General features: G+C 29.7%; 5 protein-coding genes and 1 long non-coding RNA gene across 8 annotated transcripts; 4 read left to right on the forward strand and 2 right to left on the reverse strand.

Annotated features, from left to right (window-relative positions):
- Window positions 1-2,109: 2,109 nt before the first annotated feature.
- Window positions 2,110-3,508, reverse strand: LOC124420681. Of its 2 annotated transcripts, none has more exons than XR_006941300.1 (3): window positions 2,530-3,508; window positions 2,336-2,438; window positions 2,110-2,259 (listed from the first exon to the last, which is right to left on the reverse strand). It is a non-coding gene; the product is annotated as an uncharacterized LOC124420681 (long non-coding RNA). The 2 variants fall into 2 exon arrangements; XR_006941299.1 differs by having other exon boundaries at window positions 2,336-2,459.
- Window positions 3,509-7,977: 4,469 nt separating this feature from the next.
- On the forward strand, window positions 7,978-9,511 carry LOC111678464. Its single transcript, XM_023439833.2, has 2 exons — window positions 7,978-8,235; window positions 8,879-9,511. Exons 1-2 carry the CDS (start codon window positions 8,224-8,226, stop codon window positions 9,173-9,175), a joined length of 309 nt encoding a protein of 102 aa, XP_023295601.2. The 5' UTR covers window positions 7,978-8,223; the 3' UTR covers window positions 9,176-9,511.
- A 14-nt stretch (window positions 9,512-9,525) lies between these two features.
- Window positions 9,526-15,219, reverse strand: LOC111678467. The gene is made up of 7 exons (XM_023439835.2): window positions 14,916-15,219; window positions 11,780-14,838; window positions 11,371-11,720; window positions 11,010-11,288; window positions 10,624-10,948; window positions 10,297-10,469; window positions 9,526-10,206 (listed from the first exon to the last, which is right to left on the reverse strand). The coding sequence occupies exons 1-7, from the start codon at window positions 15,130-15,132 to the stop codon at window positions 10,104-10,106; spliced, it is 4,506 nt and encodes a 1,501-aa protein (XP_023295603.2). The 5' UTR covers window positions 15,133-15,219; the 3' UTR covers window positions 9,526-10,103.
- A 629-nt stretch (window positions 15,220-15,848) lies between these two features.
- On the forward strand, window positions 15,849-17,948 carry LOC111678444 (40S ribosomal protein S16). The gene is made up of 5 exons (XM_023439792.2): window positions 15,849-15,953; window positions 16,021-16,062; window positions 16,269-16,400; window positions 16,577-16,691; window positions 17,704-17,948. Exons 1-5 carry the CDS (start codon window positions 15,942-15,944, stop codon window positions 17,847-17,849), a joined length of 447 nt encoding a protein of 148 aa, XP_023295560.1. The 5' UTR covers window positions 15,849-15,941; the 3' UTR covers window positions 17,850-17,948.
- Window positions 17,949-19,038: 1,090 nt separating this feature from the next.
- Window positions 19,039-22,121, forward strand: LOC111678455 (mediator of RNA polymerase II transcription subunit 15). Of its 2 annotated transcripts, none has more exons than XM_023439813.2 (3): window positions 19,039-19,311; window positions 19,791-19,946; window positions 20,011-22,121. In XM_023439813.2, the coding sequence occupies exons 1-3, from the start codon at window positions 19,309-19,311 to the stop codon at window positions 21,436-21,438; spliced, it is 1,587 nt and encodes a 528-aa protein (XP_023295581.2). In that variant the 5' UTR covers window positions 19,039-19,308; the 3' UTR covers window positions 21,439-22,121. The 2 variants fall into 2 exon arrangements, with proteins under 2 accessions (XP_023295581.2, XP_023295580.2); XM_023439812.2 differs by having other exon boundaries at window positions 19,040-19,311; window positions 19,770-19,946.
- Window positions 22,122-23,010: 889 nt separating this feature from the next.
- On the forward strand, window positions 23,011-27,633 carry LOC111678454 (sialin). Its single transcript, XM_023439811.2, has 7 exons — window positions 23,011-23,741; window positions 24,998-25,281; window positions 25,358-25,603; window positions 25,675-26,136; window positions 26,209-26,341; window positions 26,399-26,640; window positions 26,699-27,633. Exons 1-7 carry the CDS (start codon window positions 23,729-23,731, stop codon window positions 26,921-26,923), a joined length of 1,605 nt encoding a protein of 534 aa, XP_023295579.2. The 5' UTR covers window positions 23,011-23,728; the 3' UTR covers window positions 26,924-27,633.
- Window positions 27,634-27,843: the final 210 nt, after the last annotated feature.

A 27,843-nucleotide genomic window follows, 5' to 3' on the forward strand; every position in this document is an offset into this window, starting at 1 on the left:
ATATTTTAGTTAATTGCCAATTTCAACAAGTGTTTTATTAAAAGGATACATAAATTTTTTTGGGATGAAACATCTTACTTTAAAGAAATGTTTATTAATTTCGATTTGGCAGCCCTTATTATAAGCTATATACATACATATTTATAGCTTTTATAGAATGGTTTACAACTTAGCTAACCAATCAATTGGATCATTATTAAAGTTGCCAGATTTTATAACATAAAAACGTTTCCCTTTTGAATTTTAAATTAAAAAAAAAATGATCTGGTTTAATTCGAAAAATGTTTTTGTGAATAGTAATCACAGATCTTGTTAATATTTTTTGTCTAGATTGTCTAGAAGTTTGATTTATTAATTTTATGTTCTACTTTAGTTAAACATTTTAACGAATTATTCACTTAAAATTATTGACTTTTCGCTAATTTTACAATCCTTATGGGAGTTTCGCTCGATATCAAAATACCCACAAATTCATACCATAATATTTTGATCTGCAACAATTATGATTAATTAGCAGCATAATAATTTTTGTCTATTTAAACAAATTGAACTTTGTAGCCGTACATATACATATATTATTTTAAAATTTTTGATAACAAAATAATAAACTGCAAACACCTGTTAGGAGTTTGGATTATCTTCAAAAAATTTATTCACAATTCCGAAGCAAATCGGTATATAACAAAAATCATCATTTGATGGCATGCTTTCAATTTGAGCTTTGTTTCAATTATTTATAAGAAAATCGAAATAAGCCAATAATTATTTAGTTCACAATTTAAAACAATAAGATTATGGTAAATACTCACTAGGCTTTATCAAAACAAACATTTGTATGTATGTAATTATGGAAATGTATATTAGGGTGGTTCAACAAATTTCTACAAAATTCACAAAGAAAGACTAAATTATTTTTATTATTCCTATAAGTTAAAATAAATCGAACCCAAACGAAATAAAATTTGAGTTTTTTTAATAATGATATGCATATTTTGGTGATACCTCTAATATATTATATGCATTTGTATAAAGTATTTTCTTTCTTTTTTTTGTTAAATAATGTTCATTGACATTTTTGCAAATGCAAAACAAGAAGAAAACAAACCAATTATATTTACTTTTCAATTTTTTATGAAATTTTTAACCTTTAATATAATCTTTATTTGTTATAGGAGAAAAATGTATATTTTTTTAAAATGATTTCTGATATATTCTGTGTTGTTATGTATTTATATAAATCAAAACAGGTACCACCAGACTTTGGGAATCTTTAGTCAAAATTAAAAAAACACATATTCTATAAACACACAATCAATTCATACTGTTTCTATGACCCCATATGACTGGCTTAACCAGTCTACAAAAGATAATACTGGGAAAGAAAACAAAAATTAAAAATAAAATAAAGTATTAATAGCAACAAAACGAGTTATATTTTTAGAGTGACACTTTTTACTCAAATTATAAATTCTGTGATATTTTTAATCTTAACTTTAGCAACTACATGGGTAAGAATTTTATCTTGGTTCGAGCATTTTTAAATTTCTAAAGGAGGCCATAAAACTTGGTGGATGGATTTGTATTAAAATCCCTATTTTTTATTTTAGGCAATTTGTGGTATTATATCGGGGTATTGAGGCCTATAGCTATAAAAATTTGACATTCAAGTTAGTGCTTATGCTTCAAACGAAAATGAACTAAAAGTGGACGTAAATCAACATTTCTTGTCTGGACTTTTATAGCACCTCAAATATAAGGAAAATCTTGATGTGAAATAAAATTTCATGTGATATTTGGTTCAAAATTATTGTACTGAAATTTTTATGAAATATTAGATCTAGTTCCATTCTGAAACCGTTTTCAGATTCAGCATAGATTGAAGTTTCAAATGACAAATTTTAGTTTCCCTCGGCCTTAAAATCCCAAAATAATAATACAAACTGTTCAAAATTTTTTCCCAAGAAATTTAATTTAATTTCATAACTTTCTGAAATTGTCTGAAACATAACAGACTGAAACTACAACTTAAGAGCATTGATCTAAAACTGCAGTGAAATTGTTTCAGATCTTGAACTGAATAAAAGACTTAAAAAATTTGTTTTATTTGTATCTTTATTTCAGATTTTTGTTATTATCTTATTGGTTTATTCTATTGGCTTATACTCTATTTAAAAAGACTGTGGTTGTTCCAACCATGATGATAGACTCTGTCTCACCCTATCAGCCACAATCATTGGTCACAACGATAAGTAATCTAGGCTTTAAAGAACCAAGAATTTAAAATGGTAAGAAAGAATTAAATTTTTCTTAAAAAAATAATTTAATAATATTTTACCTTTTCCCTTTTAAAAACATTTCTGTAAGCTATGACTTGGGCAAAACATATACTCGCTGGCGCAATAGTTCGGGCTTTGTGGCCTCTATAAGTTCCATGTTCCCTAGTGTTTCAAAAGGATACACTGTAGAATAATTAAAAAAATACCTTGACCAAGACCCGAAATCCCGGTTTTTCGGGGTAAGGTAACTCACCAACCATTCGACGTATTGGAAGTGCTCAAATTTTATCAAATTATCTTAAAAAACGACCTGTTAGTTTTTAACTATTTTTTAATTGAATTATTTTAATCATAGTTCACATGTACTAATTATTTGAAAAACATGAAGAAACTATAGTTAAGACTAGTTTCCGTGGTAACAATAGTTAATTTTGGAAATTTCTATTTAAATCGATTACTTTCTCTGATATCCAGCACATGTTTTATTGTTAAATCATCGTGATAGTGGGTGTTAGGAAAAAAATATTACGCACGAAATTAAAAAAAAACTACTATTATTTTTTAATAATGATTAGTATTTATAACCCGTTTTAAATTATATTTCATTGATAACAGTTATAAGGCAAAACACAACTTTTTAATAGAGTATCTAACACGCGTGTAAACAATATTTCAAGAACATCCTAAATTGCCTTTAAAAGACCTTTAACATATACATACATGTATGTATGGATATTAGACCAGCTCTTGAAAAATGTAATTTGTTTTGAATGTAGAGAATGTTGTCTTTTCCTAAAAACATTGTTTTTGGAGTTACAATATTTCGTTACTCAGTGAGCGTTATGTATTACTGTTACACTTATTTTTAATCTTATCGATAATTATTCCAAAACTTATTGAATGAAATAAAGACTTATTTGTTTTATGATTCTATAATTGATCCATAGTTATTATATTTTGGTCAATACTAATGTTATAAAAACAAATTTGGTTGTGAACTTTGTCCGTCTAGAAATTATGTCAGCTTAAATAGTACATATATGTAGGCGTGACTAAACGAAATTATAAAACAATAATTGGGTGACTAAAAAAATTGAATAATTTTATAATATTTTATATATAAAACACTAGTACAAAGTCTGACAAATTGTTCCAACACTACGATAATGGGTTTAGCAGACGGCTGGGTATTCCATTTATGGAAATGGAAGTAATAAAGAAAGGAGTAGTGATTTTTTGTTAACGTTTAAAAAATTTGCATTATTTCACTCTTAACAGCTAAAAAAACACTGATAGACATAATCAATGTTTTTAAATTTATCAATGACTTTTAAAAATAAAGTAAAATTTCCATACAAATGTTTATACACTAGTACTTAAGAAATTGATTATGAATATGGACTAGAGTATTTAAATTAATCATCTAAAATGAAATATAACTTAAAAATAAAAAAAAAAATTGCTAAAATCGGTTTAGTTTCAATTTAGAAATTGTATGATAATAATACTAACGTAAAATAGTTCAGGACATCTTATTGCGAATGAGGAATATGAAAATTCAGCCTTAATTTTTAAACATTTTTATGGATCAGTCTAAATTGAACTTTAATTTAAAATTTTAAAAGTGTCTTTAAAGAAATTTCACACAGAATATATCAGCTTTAACATTGATAAACGTAAGGATTGCCAGCAATGTTTAAATAAAATAAATTTAAAAACTCTACACTGTAAAGTCTACAGCATTCTTAACAATTGTCATACGGGGCGTATGAAAATTGTCCAAAAATTTTTAACAATCGATGCACATGTATCGAATGTATTTTCTTCTTATAATAAATCCAAAATGAAGAACATTAAGAAGGATGCAATAATAATTGAATATTGCATCATTCAGTCTGTCAGACAGACAGTATGAAAATGTTTATGTTTAACAAAAAAAAAAAGACAAAACTGAGGGTGGTAAACATTGTCTGGTGTATTTGAAGGTTGATTTGATAATATTTTTAACAAAAAAATATTTTTATTGATATTTAAATAGCAAATTCTGGAAATAAATATTTTTCAATATATTTTGACAAAATCAATTAATTTAAAAAGTTAATTTTAATAAAAAAAAACCAAATTAAAAAAATATAAATAATCTACCATTCTTGTTTCGAATAATTATTTAATGTTAAGATAAATTTAAATATAAAAAACGTATTACAATACTTTGTAAAATTCAGGAAAATAGTATATACTACATGCATACATATGAATATATTTACGTATGCAGGTATTATTATGCACTTATCATGTATGTGTATGTCGGTATGAAATATTTAATATGAATATGTATCTCTCTAATAGTTTTAGTTTTTCATTAGATGCTATCTGTTATTGTTGTTGTTGTTTCTATATTTGGTTGAAACTACGTTTTAATTTGCATATTTTTCACAAATTTAAGAAATTGATATGTATGTCGTCGTATTAATTTGTTTTTTTCTAATCTGCGTCATAATGATGGTGATCTTCTATTTGTTTATTCTTTTTAACAATGATTCAACAGTTAATGCAGTTAAATAGTTTATAATAAATTGATACGAGGAACTGTACTCATCCATAAGTAATTACATACATATATATGTATCTATGTACATATGTATGTAAGAGCGGTTTTAATAAAACATATAAATTTCAAATCTATTTTTACTTGGAAATCATATTTGCCAGTTCACATAATTTGTATTCTAATTGCAATTTGTCTACATCATTTTACGATTAGACGGAAATGAATGAAATTGTTTATTTTTTCCTTTAACACTGACATTAAACTGCATCATTTCATTATCAAAACATTATATTTTTTTTAATTTGTAATACATACATACATATGTTCATTTTTTTATTTACATGCTACTTATGTATGTACGCATTGTTGTCGTTGTAGTTTTTTTTTATTATTGACTGATTTAAAATTCTCATAAATCTTGAAAAATGCATACGTACGAATTTATAACAGTATGCATATACATAAATACGTACCTTCATATTAATAGGTACTGTGTTGTTATTCTTAAAACTATGATTTTTTCAAATCAACTTTTATAAGTTTTTTTTTTATTTCGGAACCCGACAAAAAATAACTTCCAACGATGCAAAAGAAATATATTGATTTGCTCAACTACAAAACAATAAACAATTCATTGACATTGCTTCTGAATAACTTCAACAGAAGTAATTTCTATGCTACTTAGAAAAAATTGTTATTGAGTCCCATATACATACGTACATACATACATACATACATACATACATACATACATACATACATACATACATACATACATACATACATACATACATACATACATACATAAATTTGTACAAAGTACAAACTATAAAAATAATTTTTAACTAAGGTGTCAGCAAAATAAGTCAGTTGTTCGTGATGAGCATAAATCTTATGCTTTGATTATCTCCTGATTACAAAATGTCAACCTCAATTGATATGTTAATGAATTTCAATCAACAGGTTAACTCAACAAAACATGGAATAGTCTAATCCATATTCAAGTTTTAAGTTTAGTCTATAGTCTAGTCTATAGTCTAGTCTATAGTCTAGTCTATAGTCTAGTCTATAGTCTAGTCTATAGTCTAGTCTATAGTCTAGTCTATAGTCTAGTCTATAGTCTAGGCTATAGTCTAGTCTATAGTCTAGTCTACAGTCTAGTCTATAGTCTAGTCTATAGTCGAGTCTATAGTCTAGTCTATAGTCTAGCCTATAGTCTAGTCTATAGTCTAGTCTACAGTCTAGTCTATAGTCTAGTCTACAGTCTAGTCTATAGTCTAGTCTGTAGTCTAGTATATAGTCGAGTCTATAGTCTGGTCTATAGTCTAGTCTATATTCTAGTCTATAGTCTAGTCTATAGTCTAGTCTATAGTCTAGTCTATAGTCTAGTCTATAGTCTAGTCAATAGTCTAGTCAATAGTCTAGTCTATAGTCGAGTCTATAGTCTAGTCCATACTCTGGTCTATAGTCGAGTCTATAGTCTAGTCTATAACCTAGTCTATAGTCTAGTATATTATCTAGTCTATTACCTATTCTATAGTCTAGTTTATAATCTAGTCTATAATCTATATAATAGTCTAGTCTATAGTGTTCTATTTTATTGTTAAAATGTTAGAACTTGAAAGGTTTAATAATAACCGATGAACAAACTTCAAAGGGTTGAAAACGTCAACATTTCAAAATACTTTCCAACAAATACAAATTAATATTTTTAAATATGTATTTTTTTAATTTAATCTTTGTTTAAAACAAATAATCAAAGTTATTTTTAACAAAATAAAAAAAATTCTTCAGTTCAATAAAAAATGGGTCCAATGAGTCAATGATTCATTTAACATATAGAAAGCACAAGACAAAGCTTATTAAAATTAGATTAAGAGTTTAAAAGATCACAAACACATTTACTCCTAGATACAAGAGTATTTAAATATTTCTATAAGTATGTATCTCTGTATGTCTGTATGTAAGTTGTTTATTAAGATGCGGGTTCAATTACCAAGTCAGGGTTTATTTGTTTGTTTTGTTTTTGTGGTTTTTTACTTTTAGCCTTCCAAACATTTACAATACAAACACCACAATCATTCATACGCCGACACGAGTAAGTGTGATTGTATGTATATTAACCGAAGGATGATAAATGGGTGGAGTTTTTTGTTTTGAATGGTGTAAAAGAAACCTCCCTTTTTTAATAAAACACAAAAAATAAAAACAAACAAAACAATTTGTAATAAAAAAATGAAAGAGTAATCGAACATCCCCATACAATCCATTGATTGATAAGTGTTTATAATTACAACAAACACTATCGTTAAAGAAAATATAAAAATAAACTATAATTGTATAAATATAAATCAATTGTTATATAGAGTAAAATTGTATAATAAGAATAGAAGAAGATCGATCGATTTTGTTGGTGTAGTTAGTTTGATTATACGTTTTTGTTGTTGCTGTTATATGTAGTGGCTTCAAATCTTCTGCAGCGTTATCATTTTGAATTGTCTTTTAAAATACTTGTGCAAATTTCAATACATTTACAAACATAATTCTTTTCTTTTTAATAATTGTTCTTAATCTTAAAGTATTTAATTCTAATTTTAATAATTGTGTTTTCATTTTTGTTCTTGTTTGTTTAATTTAAAAGAAAACATACATTCATACATATTGGTACATATACAATCACACGCTTATTATACATAGTATAGAGTATATTGTTTTATTACCGGCAAAACAAAAACAAAAATAATTTAAAGGAAAAGAAATAATTATTTCATTGATATGTTTATACTTCTTTTTATTATTTAAAAGTATTGACTGCGATTAGACTTTAAACAGCTGCGTAACACCAGCGTCTTAAACGTGGATAACCTAACATGTCTGTATGTCTGCCTGCCTCATTGCAACAATAACAAACTAAAGGTACAAAATAATTGTTTCTTAATTTTCTCTGGTTTGCTCGGGGATTTCTTCTATCTGGCTGCTAAACCCCAATCAAACAAACTCTCATTTGTCGTACTTTTTTTTATTATTTAATGATTTGTGGTTATGATTTCGTTTCAACACTTATACACATGTTCGTATTGTTTTTCGAAGTTTTCCGATCACGATGATCGTTTGGTATTTGCTGATTTAATTATAAATCGTTTGTAGTCCCATTAATCAGTTCAGTCGTATCAAACTGAAAGGTATATATAATTTTAACTCGCTTAAACAAATTTCAGTTTAAAAATTAACACTGTGACATTAAAAACCTCTAAGAAAGTTCTACTTCCCAAAGAAAAAAATAATAAAAAACATTAATTAAATCCAAAAGTGTCAAAAATAAAAAAAAACACTATAAACTTAATATAATTTATTAAAAGTAAAAAATTATTAAAAAACACACACAAACACATTAAAATGAATAAAAATGTAAGTGCAAGCAAGTGAAATAATTTAAAAAAAAATAAAAGAAAATACTTTTTAAATTAAATCCATATTTATTTAAGCTGATGACATTTTTTAATTTGTTTACGATATATAGAAAACCATTAAAATGTGGAAGTGAATTTAAAAAAAAAAAAACAGTTTTCCAAATAAAATATTTATATTTAATTAAAAAACTAATTCAAGCAAAAGCAAATCTGCTTTTATTTATTTTTTCAAAATTTTTTCATATTAATTTTGAAAATTTTGAAATATACAAATCTTCCTTAACTTGAATCTGTTGTTTACCGACGCAAAAAGCAACAAACCAAAAACTAGTGTTAATTAATTTTAATTTAACAAATGTAACTTAATAAAAATGTTTTAATAAACAAATTAAAAAAATAAATTTATCCAAAACTTTTTTTACTGATTTGTGTAAAAATATTTTAAAAGGGGATAAAATATCTGTAAATAAGACTATTTAAAAAAATGCATTTGAAGTTAAAATTACTAAACATTTTAATACGTTTATTATTTTTAAACAATTTAAATGCAAAGATCATTCCCTTTTACATTTACCAAATAGGAAAATGCTTTAAGTATTTATAATTCTTTGACATTAATATATTTCTTTTACAACTTTCAGATATTTGTCGTTTTAATTACACTAGCGATAATCGCTTTATGTTGCCGTCCCATGCTATGTAAACCTTTGGATTTAAATAGCAAAGAAGATATCTACAGTGATGATGGATACAATGGAAATTTAGATAAAAAGACAATAGAACAATTACGTCAGTGTGATATGGATTTGGAAACAATGGAATTGTGCATGCGTTGTGCGAAAATAACGAAATCTACTATAGTTTATCCGTTGTGTTGTGCTAATGAGGATAAAATTAAAGATTGGTGTCATGATTATGTATTCTTTGGAGCATTATAAAGATAATGAAATTAATTTTTAAGATTATACAAGTCCCCATCTCACACACACATATACTTTCTCATAAACACACACACAAACACACTCCCACATTTTAGAGAAGCTGACGAACAAATCTTACTTTAATTCTAAGTTATTCAATTGGCTGTGATAAAAACAAAAACAAATTATTATTTAATTAATTAATTAATTTTAAGGAAATGTCTAATAAACATTTTAGACAATTAGAAACACCTACCTACATCATGTGAACACGATCATTTTATTATTTATATTGAAAGAATGCATTTCTATACTTATTCATATTCACCTTAATAAAAACAAATTGTTCTTTCATTTCTTTTATTTCATTTAAAATATTTATTTTATTTTTAATATACTTCTTAGTTATTATAATTTCCATTTATTTTTTCTTAACATAACATTATAAAATCGTAAAAAACTAAAATTATAATAAAAAAATAATTATAAAATCGGTTGTCTTTTTGTTCTCTTTCTTAAATAGATTGAACTGTGTAACTGTCTTTTTCTTTTGTAATAAATAATGGCACTTTGATATTTTTTTTTGTGAAATGAAATGATTACATGATTTAGAATGAAATAAAATAAATGAATAAAACTAATAAAGTAATATAACAACTTTTTGTAAACAAAAATCAACAAACAACAAAAATATATAAATTTGAAAGTATTTACAATTATAATTGTGAACTGCAATTAATAAAATCATAAGAAAACAGAAAAAAAGCCTACAACGCCAAAAAGAAACCGATTTTATATTGAATTATAACTTCCTTCCACTTACGGCGGAAGGAATGTTTTTTTAGATTGGCTTACGAATGTAAATTTTAGGTAGGTTTAGGTTTTAGGTTCTTATGCATATACATAATATATAAAACTTACCCTGAATGAAAAAATGTTTGATTTACTAAGTTTTAGCTTTTGGAGTTATGTGTACATATTTACAAGTGACATCTTCACAATTTCCCATGAGATCATAGGGGCAAACAACGCCATTAGGATCCATATTGCTGTGCAATAACAATAAAACAGGCAAAAATAAAAACAATTGTGCATTTAATTTGTTAAATGGAGAGGAATATTATATCAGTCTCTACTACCTGTCTATATTTCTTAAATGCTCTAGCGGGGAAATGTATGAGGGTAGAGTCGTAGCTTCTTTAGAGTCTTCCGTTTTGGTAACTATATGGTTCGCTTTTGTATCCACATCCGGCCGACAAGTATCTTCGTTTTTAACTGGGCTTATTGTGTCGTGATGCTCCATATTCTGAAACTAACTCAACAAATGGTTTTATTATAAATACAAAGCAACAATCTGTACAAGATACAAGAGTAATAATATTATAATCATAAAAAATTTCTCTATTTAGCAGATTTTGTTTGAATCTTTGCTTTAAATGTAATTGTTGTCTTTTGTTAAAACGCACTTCTGTATTACCGCCAACATCGTCAGATTGTAAGGGATTTTCGAATTTATTTTCCCCCTCATCTTCCTTCTCTTTGCCTGTTTCGTCAGAAACCACTGCTGTATCGGCATTTAATTTCTTATCTATATTTTCGCTATTTGACTTTGTCTTACAATCTTCTGTAGTTATCTTTTTATTGTCTGTCGATTCCTTGGCACTGGTGCTAGGTTTAAGTGCATTTTCTATATTGATCACATCTTGCGCTTTCAATGAATTGACAATTTTTATTTCCGTCGCCAACTGTTTACTTTTAGTTGTTATACTTTCTTTTAAATCATTATTAAGTCTGAATGGAAAATTTGCATTAATGTAAACGCATGAAAACGTCAAACATGTCATTAACTTACCTGTAGTCCTCACCCTTCAGACTTTTTCCCAAGTTAAGTGCCGCCTTAAAAACTTTGGAGCGTTTCTGTTTCAATGATGTTATTACTTCATTAGTACTGCAAATACTGGGATAGATGCGTGATATTTTCTGTTGCTCTTCTTTATGTTTGCTCTGCAAAATGTCCATTTCTGCTTTCAATTCCTTCAGTCGAGTTTCCAACTTTAGTTTTGTTATTTTGGCTTTTTTTGCTTCTTCTACTAATTTCAATGACTTGTCTAAATTATTGACAATACCCGCACTTGGAAAAACCAAATATTAAGAATATTTTAAACATCTAAGTGTATTAAATTTTAGAAATTCTTTTGAAAATGCGAACATACCCGAATTTAACGTATAAATTTTCATAGGAACGTAAAACGTTGCTTTTATGAAACTTTGGTGCTACAGCAGAGTCATTTGCTACTTGTGATTCGTTTGTAGTAGTAGCATTTCTTATCAATACCTTTTTAACAAGACTTGATTTCGGCGTGGAACTATTAGCATCAGCCTTATCCTTTTCCTTACTAAGGTCCTCTTTAAGTGGTAAATCGCTTTCAATCTTCTTAGTAGTGCTGCAGTCATTTTTATTTTCATCATCATTGCTAGATTTTCGTTTATTTTCCAATAATTTCATACGATGTACCAGCCGTCTGTATTCACTTTGAGCCGCAGCTGGCAAATGTCTTACCGCCTAAATCAGTTTAAAAATTATAAATGTTTAAACACTCACATAGATTTAAGTTTACATACCAGTGGAGTTTTATTAGTTTTTTCGCTTTGATTCGAATTATTGATTTGATGGCTTGCAGGTGCTACTATTTTGGTTTTCTTTAAAAATGTATCTAGTTTTCTTTCCATGTCTTTATTTATAGTATTTCCTTCCATGCCAGACTCTGTTGGTGAGTTCGATCTTAAAGGTGTCCGCACTGGACTCTCCAATGTTAAGCTCAACGGACTTGCATTATCATTGTAATCGTACAGTGGTTTATATAATGAATCGTACTCACCGCTACACTCATCTTCGCTGGATTCGTTGGATGAGTTTTGAACACTTATAACAAATGGAGCAACTTTCAACATGTGCTTCACCTGATCGAGGGAGGTAATTAAACGAGGATTATCAGCTGCGCTAGGTAAAGAATTAGTCGTTTCGGTTGGTTTATTTGCTAATATTGATTCAGTTGCTTGTGAGATTTGTCTGCGATTCAAATCAAAGTTTGTATTAATAACCTTATTCGGTTTAACTATTTTAGTTGGACGCAATAGTGGATATGTTGTAACGGCAGTGACTTGAGCTTTGTTTGCAATCGGTTTAATCACAGCAGATGATTTAACAACTTGTGCTTTTGTTTCCGAACTTGATTCAGTTGATTTATTTATAATTTTTACTACTCTTTCGCTATTAAATGTAACTTTACTTTTTGAATTAACATTAACTTTTAATTTTACATTTTTGGTTAGATTATAAACCTTGTTCTCTTTAAGAGAAGGGTCAATTACACTAACATTCATATCACTGTCTTCTAGCTTGGACAACGCACCATTAGTTATCGTTACTTTAAAGGTTGTTTGTTTTGTAGTGGCATCAAAATTGGCTTCAACTGTCTTTGCTGCTGTCGTATTAGTATTTAGTTCAGTGGTTTTCGAAACAATATTATCAAAATTGTTATGAAATGGCTTTTGCAGTTCGGTTATATTTTCCAAAACTGGTTGAGTTTTATCTTCTTGCGGCATTTCTGTAAAGATTTCTTTTGTTGATGGTTTTGTTAGATCATCAACCTGTGGCATTGAATCTAAATTCACTGAAGGTTCTTGAGCTGTTTGTTTGTTAATAGAATTTAAAACATTTTCTTTAATTTGTTGCAGTCTTCTTGTTATATCATTAATATCAATAGTATTCGTTGCTTCTGAATTATTTGAGAATGACTCCTGATGTTCTCTATCATTTTCAAAACTACATTTATTACTATTAGTTGTAATTTCTATAGTATCTCCTAAATGTTCTCGACTCTCATTTTCTTCTTCAATATTTTCATTTCTAACTTCCTGAGACACATGTTCCGCTGCTTGCGCTTGGTTTTTATATTTATTTAATCGATTTCTTAATTTTTCCAGTAATGTTAATGAATCGTGATTATTTTCATTACATTCAGATGGCTTTGTTGGTAATTGCAATTTGTTTGGATTACCAAACTCTATTGATGACTCCTCTTTGCCTATTTCAGTTTGAGAGTGAATTTTTAATCGCTTTACGGCTTCTTTAAGTATAAACTCAGTAGGTTTTTTTGGCATGGCGTTGGATTGTTCAGACAATACATTGCTGTTTGAAATGTCATGTGAATCAGTGGCTTCAACTGGACGCTTGGATTTCTTTTGATTTTTTGGCGATTGAAACTTGGATAGTAATAATGCTCTTAATGCCTCTTCCTCTTCATCTTCGACATCTTCTTTGTGACTAACTGTTGGTGGTAGACTTGAGGTGTTATCTGGAAGTGTTTCATTAATTTCGTGAGTATAGTTTACATTATGTTTAAACCAATGTTGATTTTCGCTAATTTCTTCACTATCTAATTCCATGTCTTGCATTTCTGAGGCATATATTTTATGGTAAGGTGGTGGCGGGGGTACATCGTCATAGTCGTCGACGCCTGGAGGAGGGGGTGGCAGTTCATGTAAATCTGGCATATAATAGCCATATTGAAAATTATTGGCAAAGTCATGGGACATTAAAGGAAATGTGGGTAAAACTGGCTCGACTTCCTTCGACCAACTGCCGGCGGTTGTATCATCACTATCACTATTGGCAATATCCATGTCGATGGGTTTGCAATCAACCATTTGTTGGCTTTCTTCCTGATCTTCCAATATCATTAATTGGGGCGAAGCTATAGGACTAACTGTTACGCAAGCGTTTTGTGAATCTTCAGCATCTAAGTCAACCACTTCTAGATCATCTAGTTTATTATCTTGCGGCATGTTGCCCGAAGCGAGCATTTCATCAAAATCTGTTGGTGAATAGGCCGCTTCCGCATTGCGCATTTTACGTGCCATGTGTTTCTTTAGGACAGCCGATTTTAAAGCAATCAAACGAAGTTCCTTTTCTTCCAATGAATCCGTTGAATCTTCATCAATAGTTTGTATATCAGGTTCGTTTTCAATAACTTGTACATCATCGTCATCATCGTCTTGCTCATTATTCTCATTCGGGACATTTACAGCCTCACTGACCGCCAGCCGCTCATCTTGCATTGGAATATTTGCTGATTGCCCAACTAATTCTTGTCTTAGCAACTTGTCTTTCAAACAAGATTTTTTACCTGGAATTATCGATTCATTTGAATTTCTGGCTACAGCTAAACGTAAAGTGTCTCTCGATATATATTTGTCTTCTTTTCTACTAAACGGTAAATAGCTTTTACTATAACTTTCAGTATCAGACAAAGAAGATGAAGAATCAGAAGATTCAGGAGAATCCAGTGAGACAGTTTCTGCATTAACTTCCTTATATAGGTAACGATCAGAATGGACTCTTTGATGTTTTTTTGCAAACAATTTTTGTCTTCGCTTGCAATGGGTTTTTCTTGACCGGGACCTAAGAGGTATTTCTTGTTCTACATAGCGGGTAGGATGTGTCTCATATTGATGGTGGTGCTGATGTTGATGCTGATGATGGCAATGTTTTCTTTTATGCTCTCTACTTTTTCGTCGTTTACGTTTCTTTGGTGTGACGAACTCCGTGGATGATATGGAAGATACATCTGTAGGTACTTCGGCAGCGCGGTTGTTCTCCAAATGAGTATGCAGGGGATCTTTGAAATAAATATTACATGTAGCCATTTTATCACATCTTCCAGAGAACAGATAAGAACATTTGTCAAGTACTTACTTATTTTATCAACATAACTTCTAGATATCACAGCAATTTGTTCAATTTCTTCATTTTCAGCTTCTAACTCACGAATTCGCTGTCTCATGCACAGCTCCTCATCGGAGGATACTATCAGGTCATATTCATCAATAATTTCACCTTCTTCAGGCTCATTTTCAATCTTAAAATCACTTTCGCGATAATTACTATAGGTTTTCACTTCTTTTCTAGACATTATCTATTTTTTATAAATGCATATTATAATCTTTAACAAAAATCAAATTTCCTTTTTCCAGATTTTTTTCTTTCTACTTCTTACAAGTGTCATTTACTAAAATGACATTAAAAGTATCTATAATAAAAAAACACCATGATAAAAAAACTTGCCACTCATGGCTACTGAACGCCAGATGTCGCCACGTTAATTAAATATCGTCAAATTTAAACGAAGAATAATATAGTGTTGCCAATGAAAAACATTTTACTTAAATGGTATCAGGAACTCTCAACGGGTACGTTTTTTTATTTTATAATCTGACTTTTACAACAATGTCACAGAAAAATACTTTAAAATTTAATTTTAAAATTTTTTATACGTTTGCACTAATAATTTATAAAATTATATTTATAAAACATATGTATATAAAAGAAATGAAATATTTAAAATTTTGATCTTTAAAATAATGTTGTGTACTTTTAGTTTTATAGTGGCAATTTTCACGATATTTTGAATTCTTATTTTTAAGTTCTTTTACAGATTCAGGGGAATGAATAGTGTTTCGAAGCTTTTCTTGAGCCTTAAAGGCTTTGTATAGCTATACCCAATAAATAATTATAATATAGATTTTAAAACCATTACAAAAACGCATATGTGAACGTTTTTATAAATAGGCTCTTATCGTTTAAGTAGAGTTGGTAATACTATTTATAATACAACGAATCAGAGTTGATTATTTGGTACTGACAGCAAAATTTAACGAACGAATTACTGTTCAATGCCTCTTTTTGAGTTTCCGGTCTTTTCTACCTAGGTCGCCAAGCAAAATGCAACCAAAAGTGAGTTAAAATATTTTTCAACAAAAATTCAGAAAAATTAATGATTTGAGAAATTTTCTGCTTTCAGCGCAGGGAACCTATCCACGCCGTTCAAGTTTTCGGACGTAAAGTAAGTAAAAATATCAATAAAATGTGCAAAAAACGAAAACTTTTTCTCTCCACACGTGCTTACGCCATATTTTGAGGAGATATTTTCTTTAATGTATGAATGTGACTAAAATGAAAACATGAACATTTTTAAAAAGGGAAAAATATTTCGTTTATTTCCATGTGCTCATAGTTGGACATTGAAATAATGTTTCTTGTTTTTTTTAGAAAACAGCTACCGCTGTAGCTTACTGCAAGCGCGGCCGTGGTTTGCTCCGTGTCAATGGTCGTCCATTGGAACAAATTGAACCCAAAGTTTTGCAATACAAATTGCAAGAACCTTTGTTGTTGCTCGGCAAGGTAAGCATTAATATGTTGTAATTTAGATTTCAATTTGTTGTGATGAAACTTATCTCCTTATCCCGAAATTGAGTTCAAAATGAAAATATCAATTTCACTGAGAATATATAAAACATAGTTTCCGTTTAGGATTTGCGTATTTGAATCTAATATAGGTGTTTCTTTTCAATTTTTAGGAAAAATTCGCTGGTGTTGACATCCGTGTCCGCGTCAACGGTGGTGGTCATGTAGCTCAAATCTACGCCATCCGTCAAGCCATCTCCAAGGCTTTGATTGCCTTCTACCAAAAGTGTAAGTATATCACACATGTTTATGATGAAAAAAAGCCTGATGTTACCAGATTTTCACTGGAATATATACAAAACCCATTTCCTTTGAAAGATACCTTTCAGGCATATCAAATATATTGTTAAACATTTTACCAACCAGAATGTTGTATGTGCAAAAACTTTCTGGGTGATGTTTTAGCAACATTTTATTTTGATTAAGTAAATAGTAAACTAAGTATTCTTGCATATACCAGATTTTTGTTGGGCTTGATTAAAAACCTCTCCAAGGAAAGATGAAAGCCAAGATATATTAAATCCAAGTGACAGTTAAACATTTACCAACCAAGTTTGTTTTCAAATTAACATAAACAATTTGGGTGATGTTTCAACTACAGTTTACAATTCTATATGTTATGATGAGTAAAAAAGCAATTCCCGTCAATGCCAGATGTTTGTATGAATCAAACAAATTCATTCGAACGAGTTTTTAAACTGCGGGTCAGATTAAATGTTTGGGTGTTTCCACAAAGTTATATTAGTTTTAAAATTTAATTTGTTCAAAATACACCAAAGACAATTTCAATATTTTGATTATACTTATATATTCTTGCATATACCAGATTTTTGTTGGACTTGAAAATAATGCCTCTCCAAGGAAAGATAAGAGACAAGATATATTAACAAATTAAGGGTTAAACATTTACCAACCAAATTAGTTTTATAACAACATAAACAATTTGGGTGATGTTTCAACTACAAAAACTATACTTAGGACCAAGAATTGCATTCAAAAACGGAAATTAGTCCCGTCAATGCCAGATGTTTGTATGAATTACTCCAATTCATTCGAACGAGTTATTAAACTGCGGGAAATATAAATTTTTTGGTTATTTTCTTAAAGTTATGTTAATTTTTAATATAATTTGCCAAAAATATACCATAAACAATTAATATTAATTTATTTAGTATTTTAAGTTTTTCATCTAAAATGCAATTGTTATAATATGAAATTGTTTTAATTTTTCAATTTACAGATGTCGATGAAGCTTCCAAGAAGGAAATCAAGGACATTCTTATCCAATACGACAGAACCTTGTTGGTTGGTGACCCACGTCGCTGCGAACCCAAGAAATTCGGTGGTCCAGGTGCCCGTGCTCGCTACCAAAAATCTTACCGTTAAAATTATGGTTTTTGTCAATATTCCATACTGTGCAGAAGATTTATTTTTGCTTTTTTTGCAAAATGTAATAAAGTTTTTTATTTAAGAATGGAAAATTGATTTATTATGCGTTTAATTATGCTTATAAATTGTTCGCAATGAAGTTAGGGTTTAAAAATTTAGATTTTTTACAATTGTGTTTGGATACTAGTAAGAGATTTATCTCAATTGCATCTCGTGATTAGTTTGCGCACGCAGAACCAAAAATTGTGTTTATTTTGTTAGTAGTTCGAGTGTTATTTTGTTAGTAGTTCGATTTAAACTAAAATATTTTTGATGTTGACTTAAGTACATACATATATAGGTATAAATCGATCGATTTTGTCCAGAATACAATTTAAAACATGATACCTCTCAGATGTTTAACAAAAATTACGATTTTAAGGTTAAATCCTAAAAATTTTATTGAAAAGGAAAACTGTTAAAATATATTTTATAAAATTATTTAAAATATATTTGGAAAATAAAGAATTTAAGTCATAAAACATGACCCTAATAAATTCGAGAGTTAAAAACATGACACTAATAAATTCGAGTGTTAATAGTTCTTTCAATTTTAGCTTAGTAGTGTAAACATTCTATGTGCCTCCTTTTAAATAAGTTTAATAAGTCCCATAAAACAAATATCAAAAATCTATGGGATATTTACAATATTGATTTTACTTTTATATTTGTTCATTATTATGTGTACTAAAAAATAATTGTATTCTGTTATAAATCTGTGGTTTTAATAAATTTCTCAATTCCTAACGTTTTTACGCTTCTTCTACTTGTTTACGATTTAAAAGTAGTGGCAACATTGTCACGAATAGAAAGAAAATTGACACAACGACGATAGAGACAAAATGACAATGCCAAAGACAGAGATTAAATACCAATTGGAAATGTTTGTCGAAGAATTTCTGATTCCGTTATAGACTTATAAATGTATTTTCTAGGTTCAATTTGTGTAATGGAATTATTTATTATACAATTTTATAGAAATGTACAAGGTAGAACATAACCCTTGTTTTGCTATTAATGTTATGTTTTGATTAGAATATTTATATTATTTTGTATGAGTATGAAATTTTCTATTGGGCCATTGATTTTTCTTCGTAAAATTTTCAGCGAGTATTTGACGTTAGTGACTGAAGCATGTGTTTAGCTAGTGAGCGAGTGAGATGGCGGGTGTGACAGTTGAATGTGTGAAAACATCGAAAACGAAAAAAAAATACAACAACAAGAGTACAACTACAAAACCAACAGCACCAACACACAAACGAACTAACGATGAGAACGACGACGACAGTCAGTGAAAAATGACGAACTGTGGCAAAGACAAAAAGTAAAAAGTGTTTGGCGAAAAAAATTATAAATTTTCTTAAAAATCTATTGTTCTTAATTTGTCCGAAAACATCTAGCATCTATATTTGCCAAAATGGTAAGTTGTAGAATTGAATTTGTTGTGTTTTTAGTGTGGAAATTAAACAATAAATAAGAATGAAATGAAAAATTCAGTGATTGTCTTCTACTATTTTCGGGTGCTCCCACAGAAAAAAAGGGAAGCCCTGTGAAAAGAAAAAAAATGCAACATTCACAATGATATTTAGTAATTTACCAATCACAATAGTTTGCTATACAAAATAGCATGCATTGTGAATGTAACGAAATCTTTTTTAACCCCTTCAGGTGTGATGATTTATTATTTGTTGTTTACATTTTTACAACTAAAGAAAAAAGTAATCCTATCTTTTACTAAAATCTAACCATGTTCCAATTGTATGACTCTTTATTGCTCATTAAAAGACAGTCAAAGATTTAAGAATGATAGGATTATTTATGAAGTACTCTACATTTTGTGTGAATTTTTTCGATTTTTTTTCGTTTCTTAATTTCAAGGTTTTCAATATTTTATTCAAGGATCGTGTTACAAAGCCCCAGAAAAAGATGCTAATCACTCTGTTGAGGGAGACCAAATATATGGAGGGCAAGAAAGAAAAAGAATGGTATTGGGAAAAGATCCAGGAAGCCTTGAATAAAATTGGACCCAAAAAGACTATAATACAGTGGAAAAAAGTTGGTAGAAATATAATTTACTTTGTATTTGTAAAATTTAATTATTAAATTTATAAAATTTTAGTGCTGGCGTGATATGCGTTTGACAACACGTAAGAAACTTGCTGAGCTTAAACGCTGCCAAATGGCTGGTGGATCCCCTCCCCCAGGGATTGAACTCAGCCAAGAGGATAATGATATTATTGACATTGTCGGCACAGAATATTTTTACGAAGAAATGAACGGCGAATTGAAGCCCGAAAATTTCATGTCTGGTTTTGATTATGTACCCGAACACTTCTGTGATGCCATACTGACTGCTGCCGCTGTATCAAGTGGCCAACAGCAACATATGCAACATCAAAAGGAGCAACATGCGGCCCAACAACAACAACAGGATCATCACACGAACGATGGGGAAACTAACGATGCTCCAGGATCGTCAAATCATACTGACACTCAAGCCGGCGGATTCGGCCAGGCGGGAGTATCCCAGATGACCGGTCATAATGGCGACCATTCGAATTCGACCGGGACATTGCAACAGCACAATATAATGCCACCACATCCGGCATTTTCTGGCGGCTTGCATCCTCATCTCATGCGAAGGCAACAACATGCTACGGCTGCATTTCATCGTGAAGCTGCGTTTGAGGAGAAATTGCTGCAGTTCATGCAGGATGCCTTTCCAAAGAAGAGTAAAAAACGTAAAAGTCGTGATCCCGACAAACTCTTCCTTTTATCGCTCTATGAGGAAATCAAACGGGTGCCAGAGGATATACGAATTGATGTAAAGGGTGAACTAATTCAGGTTCTTAAGAAATATCAGAAAAAGGCACCAGTGAAACAAGAAAAAACTCATCACAATCATACGCAATCATCATCAAGTTCTGGAAAGTCTTCTGGAAATACAACGCCCAACGACAAAATTCAATTACCACAACACACACAACTATCGCACAGCATGTACCAGTTGCAAAAGAAGTACGATAAAAGTGAAAAAGAGCCATCGCCTCAATCGCAAGCTGATCGTGTTCAACAGCACGCAAGAGAACAAACATCCACCACCACTGTGGCTCTGCATGCTCCCCAACAAATTCACACACTTTTCCAACTGCAAAAGAAATATGAAGAGACAACTGCGGAAAAAGTCCATCAGCAGAACGAGCAACGTAAACATGTTGATGCTGCCCATCAGCAACACCAGGCAGCTCATCAACAACCACCGCCACCTCCGCCTTCCAATGAACAACATCTTCATCATCCTCAAATGCCACATGGCATCATGTTTCCCCTTCCACAGATACGCAACGAACAGCCTGGTGCTCAGCAACAACAACATCACACCCACAATCCCCACCAACAACCCCAACAAGCCCAGCATCCACATCAGCAAACACAACAACAGCAGCAACAACAACATCATCCCCCCTCAATATTCGGCAACTCGACTGCATCAGCGCCCGGCATGAGTACAGATCGTCCTGCCATGCCCTACGAGAATGTCGGATGAATGTGGAGTCGTTTATGGGAAGCCGCCTGGGAGGTTCGTTTCCCACTATCGGCGGTACCATTATTAGAAAATAGCACTAATATTAATAATGATCCCGAATAGACTGGATCCAAAAAAATAATATTAAAAAAAGAAAAACTAAAACAAACGTAAAATATGTATACTGACCTTTAATTGTTTATTCAATATAACAACTAAAAAAATATTATGTACAACATAATATACACACACTTACACATCAATACATATCGTTCACTTAAATGCAGAAGAGCAAAACAATTTTTTTTTACATTTTAGAGATAATAAGGAAATAAGAAATATCTCAGCCATTGATAGTGAGAAACATATTATTTAAAATTTTGATTTTTTGCCAAAATCCACTACCAAATCAAAGTGGATATTTTATTGTTTTAATTGTTTTGCATTTTAGGTGACGATAACAAACATTAAATGTGAATTTGTTTATATCATTTTACTCAAACATACAAACATTTACATTAAACACATACACACAACAAATCCATGCATAAATATTATATACTAACTCTAATCAATTGAATATTAATATTATTTTAAAAGAGTTTGTTTAAATGTTATTTTAATTTCTTTCTTTTCTTTATATATATATTTTTTTTGCAAATCGTAAATAAATGTGAATACAGTTTAAAAGAAATAACATAAAACGTTTAATGTCATTGATCGTTATTATCTGAAGATTTAAAATAACAATTATAAAACAAAACAGTTGAATCTTTATTGTTTATAAGATGTTGTGAGCACGAAAGGCCATAGATAATTATTCTATTAAAAGAAAACGCAATTATTAATTAATAAAAAAATTTAATTCTTTAAATGCTCTGAAATAACAACTAGCCACAATCAAAAATAATTTCAGATATCAAAGTTAAAAATCAAATTATAAAGATAACCAACGTCGTTCGCACATATGAATGACATTTATGATGAGATACGATTATAATGTGTAAAATTACTCTCTGTATGTGGTCATCGCCATCATCTTAAAAAAACTACCTACATGGACATACATATGTATACTTTATCGTCATCACTTTATTTCTTTTCCTAATATTTTTGAGATAAGACTACGATGATGATCAAAGTTTTCATTGTTTGATAACGTACATTTACAATGAATATCAACTCGTAAATGCTGCCAAATTTTAATCGATTTTAAAACAATAAACCTAAACAAATTCTCTCAAATCTTAACAGTAATTTAAGTGTATAAGTAAACATTACGGTTTCTTGTCTAGTAAATATTTGTTCGCCTGCTGCCTGCCACCCACTCATAAATCATACACATGTTTAAGTTGTATGTATTTGTGTATTGTTGTAGAACTAACTAGGTACATTTTAAGTAGATTCTTTAAGAATAATAATAACAATAATAATAATAATGATACGCTGCTCAAATAAAACAATTTACTTGTGGAGAAAATGTGCTGCTTATCACAAAAATACTTTTATTGCAGTCTCTAAAGAAAATACACACTTTAAAACCAGGAGAGAGTCGTTAATAAACTGATCCACAAGCAAATGATCGCATTATACTCTAGTTATTCTGACTGACTAGCTGGCCGGCTGCTAAAACTACGATCATTCCGATCATTCGCAGCAGTTAAGGTCGCTTGAGTAGAAGTATATTATTTTAATTTCATTTAGTATTTTTTTTATTTTTTTTCATACGGGAAAGAAAACACAAAAGTTTTATTCAGCTGCGTTCTGTGCACTTTTGTTTAGTTCAGCTGACTAGTATAAAAATATTTACTTTAGCTGTTATATTTCTTGTATTAAATAATTACAGTTAAACTTTCGTTTACTTTTTTTAATTAAACAAAAAGTTTTAAATATAACTGTTGCGGGCTTTATATCAATCGTTCGCCATTGATTCAACTAATCATCTTACGAACACGTGAGAGTGGCCGGAATAGCGGCAGAGAGTTGGAGAAAATATTTCAACTGAACTTAGGATCAATTTCATTCATCAACAATAATTTGTAAAAATAAAAGATTAAAATACTGCGGTTTTTGTTGAACGTAGTGATTTTGAAGTGTTTTCACAAAATTTTGAAAAAAGTAAACAAAACAATATCAACATCATTGAATTAAAAGAAAATGTTTACTTCGTTGCATTTGTTAATGTAAATGCTGGTTCCTGTAAAATCATCTTTAAAAGTTTTCATCCATTGGGAAGATATTGTGATAAATACGTCATTTGTTTGATATTTGTTTTATTTCCATCAAGAGAAAAATTAAAACAATAATAACAATGACTAGCGGTGGTAAGTAGAAAATTATTCTTTATAAACGATTATAAATTGCCAATATTGTAAATTCAGTCGTATTTAAAAAAAAAAAAAAAAAAACAAATATACAACATAATTACCTGGTAATCGAAACATATCGATATGCAATATTAAAGGTAAACAACGGTAGTAGTAATTTACATACGTTAACCCAGCAAACGTATTAGTGGAAGTTTTCAAAAAATATTTTTTAAATTTATTAATAACTTGTTTATTTAAATGTGACAATTATCTTAATAAAATTAAATAAATATTTATAAATAATAAAACATTTATTTTAAACTAACAAAAACAAAGTTACTAAACAAATATGTTCATAATTAAATGGTTTATGTCACCGTTTATTAAAAAAACATAAAAGCATACTTATGAAAATGAAAATTAAAAAAAAAACAAATTACTCTAAATAAAAACTAATGTTTTTATTATTTTGATATTATACAGCATAATTATAAACATAATTATTTATGGTGAAAAATTTCGTGTGTGGTAATAATTTGTATGATAATTAAGATAATACAAATTGTTTTTACGATTGACTAACTTTAATATAGCTGAACAGAACTTTACGATATGTTTTAACTACATAACCCTAAACCCAACGAACATAATTTTAAAATACATATATATAGTAACAAGCTTATTTATATCAGTAGAGGCCTATATAACCCTAACAATAGATCAGGGTATAGTCTAAAATGTAGACAAAAGTAAAGTCTAAAATTTAACCCTTTGCCGAAACTACAGACTAAACTATAATTTAGATTACAGAGAGAATATTGTACAGTCGATTATCGAGACCATTGACCTGTCATTGCACCAGGCAGTATTCGATATCATGTAGTTAAGACTACAGAAAAAGTAAATTATAGTATCGACATACTACACTATATTCTATGGACTAGACAATATTCAATACTCGACTATAGACCAGACCATAGTACAGTCGAAACTCTAGACCAGACAATAGTACACTTTTAGAATACATTAACTCTCTTTATATTAGGACATTCGACCACAATTTCTACAGATTCTCTATTTTCTCTTTAAACGACTAAAATGTTTGCTGGGTCTTTACAAAGACACATTCCCTCCCTACATAGTATGTACTTGTGTAACCCATATTACAATTAAGTAATTAAATATTAAAATATAACAGAAAAACAGTCAATTATCATTTACTTTAAAAGCTACTTGTTTTGTTTTTTCTATTTTGAATTCATTCATTTCAGTACAAGCTCGTACTGTTTTATGGTATTTGACATTTGTGGGATTTGCTGTCAATTACATGATCCGTATAAATCTCAATATAACCATTGTTGAAATGGTAGTGACCGGTGGTAAATCGTTAAAACAACCGGTGACATTATCAAACGATGCTACAATAGTAACAGTCCTCAATGGCAGTAAGTTGTTAACACATATTGATGATAACAATCGGAGCACTGTAGCGCCTGGTCTTATACACAAAGGCAGTAAATATTCTTTAGAGAAACATCTATTCAATCTGACAAATGTATGTTCAAAATTTAGTACATTTTGTGGGAGAAATATTTATTAATATTTTTTTTATTGTTTGGTTTTTTAAAAAGATTGAGTATGAAAGTGAAGGCTTTCACTGGAATGAATATCAACAGGGACTGGTGTTGGGCTCATTTTTCTGGGCCCATTGGATCACTCAAATACCGGGTGGTATTTTAGCTAAAAAATATGGCACCAAATTGGTATTTGGTCTTTCGAATGCCATTGGTTGTTGGATGTGCTTTTTAATGCCCATAGCTTCATATTGGGATTATAGAGCTTTGATTTGGTTGCGTATTATACAAGGTTTAATAACAGTAAGTTGTATGAAAGATTTAGAAAACTGTTATTTTATAATTTTCTAAATTGTTTTTTTTATTTATTTTAGGGTTTGGCTTGGCCGGCCATGCATGTTCTAACCGCCAAATGGATTCCCCCCAATGAGAGAAGTAAATTTGTTACTGCTTATTTGGGTAGCTCTGTGGGCATAGCATTGTTTTATCCCCTTTTCGGTTATATGATGCACTGGGCTTCTTGGGAATGGGTGTATCATGTTTGTGGTATTTTGGGCACCTGTTGGTGGTTGGGTTGGCTGTTTTTCGTTTACGATAGTCCAGCTCAACACCCACGTATAAGCGATACAGAATTGAGATATATAGAAAAGAGTTTAGGATCTTCGGTTCAAACAACAAGCGAACAAACTCAAGGTACACCTTGGAGATCGATTCTGACATCAAGACCAGTCTGGATGAATGTCATAGCACAATGGGGTGGAATTTGGGGTCTATTTACACTAATGACACAAGCTCCCACTTACTTTAGAGTTATACATAATTGGAATATTAGAGCGGTAAGAATGGCGTTATTATACAAATATATATTAAATCAAAAATTAATTTTATCATTTCTTTTGTTTTCACAGACTGGAGTACTTTCAGGTTTACCACACTTAATGCGCATGCTTTTTGCTTATGGTTTCTCACTATTTGCTGATTATTTATTGAAATCGAATAAAATGAGTCGCACAAACTTGAGAAAATTGGCCACAGCTATATGTAAGCTTAATATAAAGGTACTTCCCTCAGGTGTTGTAAATTTACTTTTTTTTACAGGTTGTATTGTAAAGGGTCTAGTTGTGGTGGCATTGGCCTATTTTGGACATAATTCTACAGCTGCTATTATATTTTTAACCGTAGCGACCATGTTTCATGGAGCTGTTTCCTCTGGACCCTTAGCTTCTATAGTGGACATAGCACCCAACTATGCTGGTATTGTTTTGGGCATAAGTGGCATGATTGGTGTGCTGCCCGGTTTTATCTCGCCTTATATAGTGGGAATTTTAACTTTAGGAAATGTAAGTAACATAAAAGTATAAAACAAATGTAAAGGGTTAAGAATATTGTCTTTTGCAGCAAACCTTTGAATCTTGGAAGCATGTCTTCCTTATATCAGCTACCATGTTAATTGGTGCTGGTGTTTTATATGTGTGTTTTGCTGACTCAACGCTACAAGACTGGAATGGTCATTCACCTAAATCGACCGATAAGGAATTGCAATTGTTAAATGAAGAATTTAAACACAAAGAACCTGAAAAGAAGCCACTAGAAGATGAAAGTAAAAAGGAACTAAAGAAATAAGCAAAACATACGAATCTAACTATTGCTTACACCTGCTTTTATTAACAATTAATTTGGCCTATTAACTTTAAAGTTGTATTTTTTTATATAGTACATAGTTATAAATTAAATTTAAATAATTGTTTCTTTAGTTTTGTTGAACATCATTTAGCTAATATTTGTTGAAGATGATAATAGTAGTCAACTGTTAAGGTCCAATGTGATATATAGAAATGTACACTTTAAATACATACATATGTATGTATATATTTACTTAAGAAAGTAAGAGAAGGAAAAAAATATCATAGTCATTCCTACACAATACTAACGAATTTAAAAATAAAGATTTATTAAATATTAGTTTTTATTTACTTTACTTAGATTTGTCACCTCAGTAGAGATAAGATTTTAACTTTATCTTAATATTTTGAAATAAATTTCATACTTTTAGACACATTTATTATCCCGGCTGCTAATCCTCAAGACAAAAATTTACAACTTTCTTTAAAAACACTCTCACACCCTGAGAATATTGTTATTATTTAATTTAAGTATTTCAGTATTATGGGAAATTAAATGTATATAATTTGCATAAGTATTAAAGCATTACTGTATGTACGTACGTATGTATTAACTAAATATTTAATTAAACAAATAAAATAAAGTAGCAAAGAAATGTTATTTATTTCTTTGTTTTGACAGCCGACAGACTGGCCATGCCTGATTGACAATTCTGTTGATTAAGTTTGTTTTATATTTTCATAAAATTATAAATAAATGTATAACAAAAAATTTCCGTTGAAATTAATTTGTTATACTAAGGAGAAATGCACATAAGAAATGCTGTTTTGAAAAAAGACTTAAGACATATAGGAAGTGCCTTGAAGTGCGGTTTCCTCTCTTTCAAACTATCTATCATTCTGAGTAAAATGGTTCTTAAT

The sequence above is a fragment of the Lucilia cuprina genome, chromosome 6, assembly GCF_022045245.1.
Source record: "Lucilia cuprina isolate Lc7/37 chromosome 6, ASM2204524v1, whole genome shotgun sequence".
Classification (NCBI taxonomy): Eukaryota; Metazoa; Arthropoda; class Insecta; order Diptera; family Calliphoridae; genus Lucilia; species Lucilia cuprina.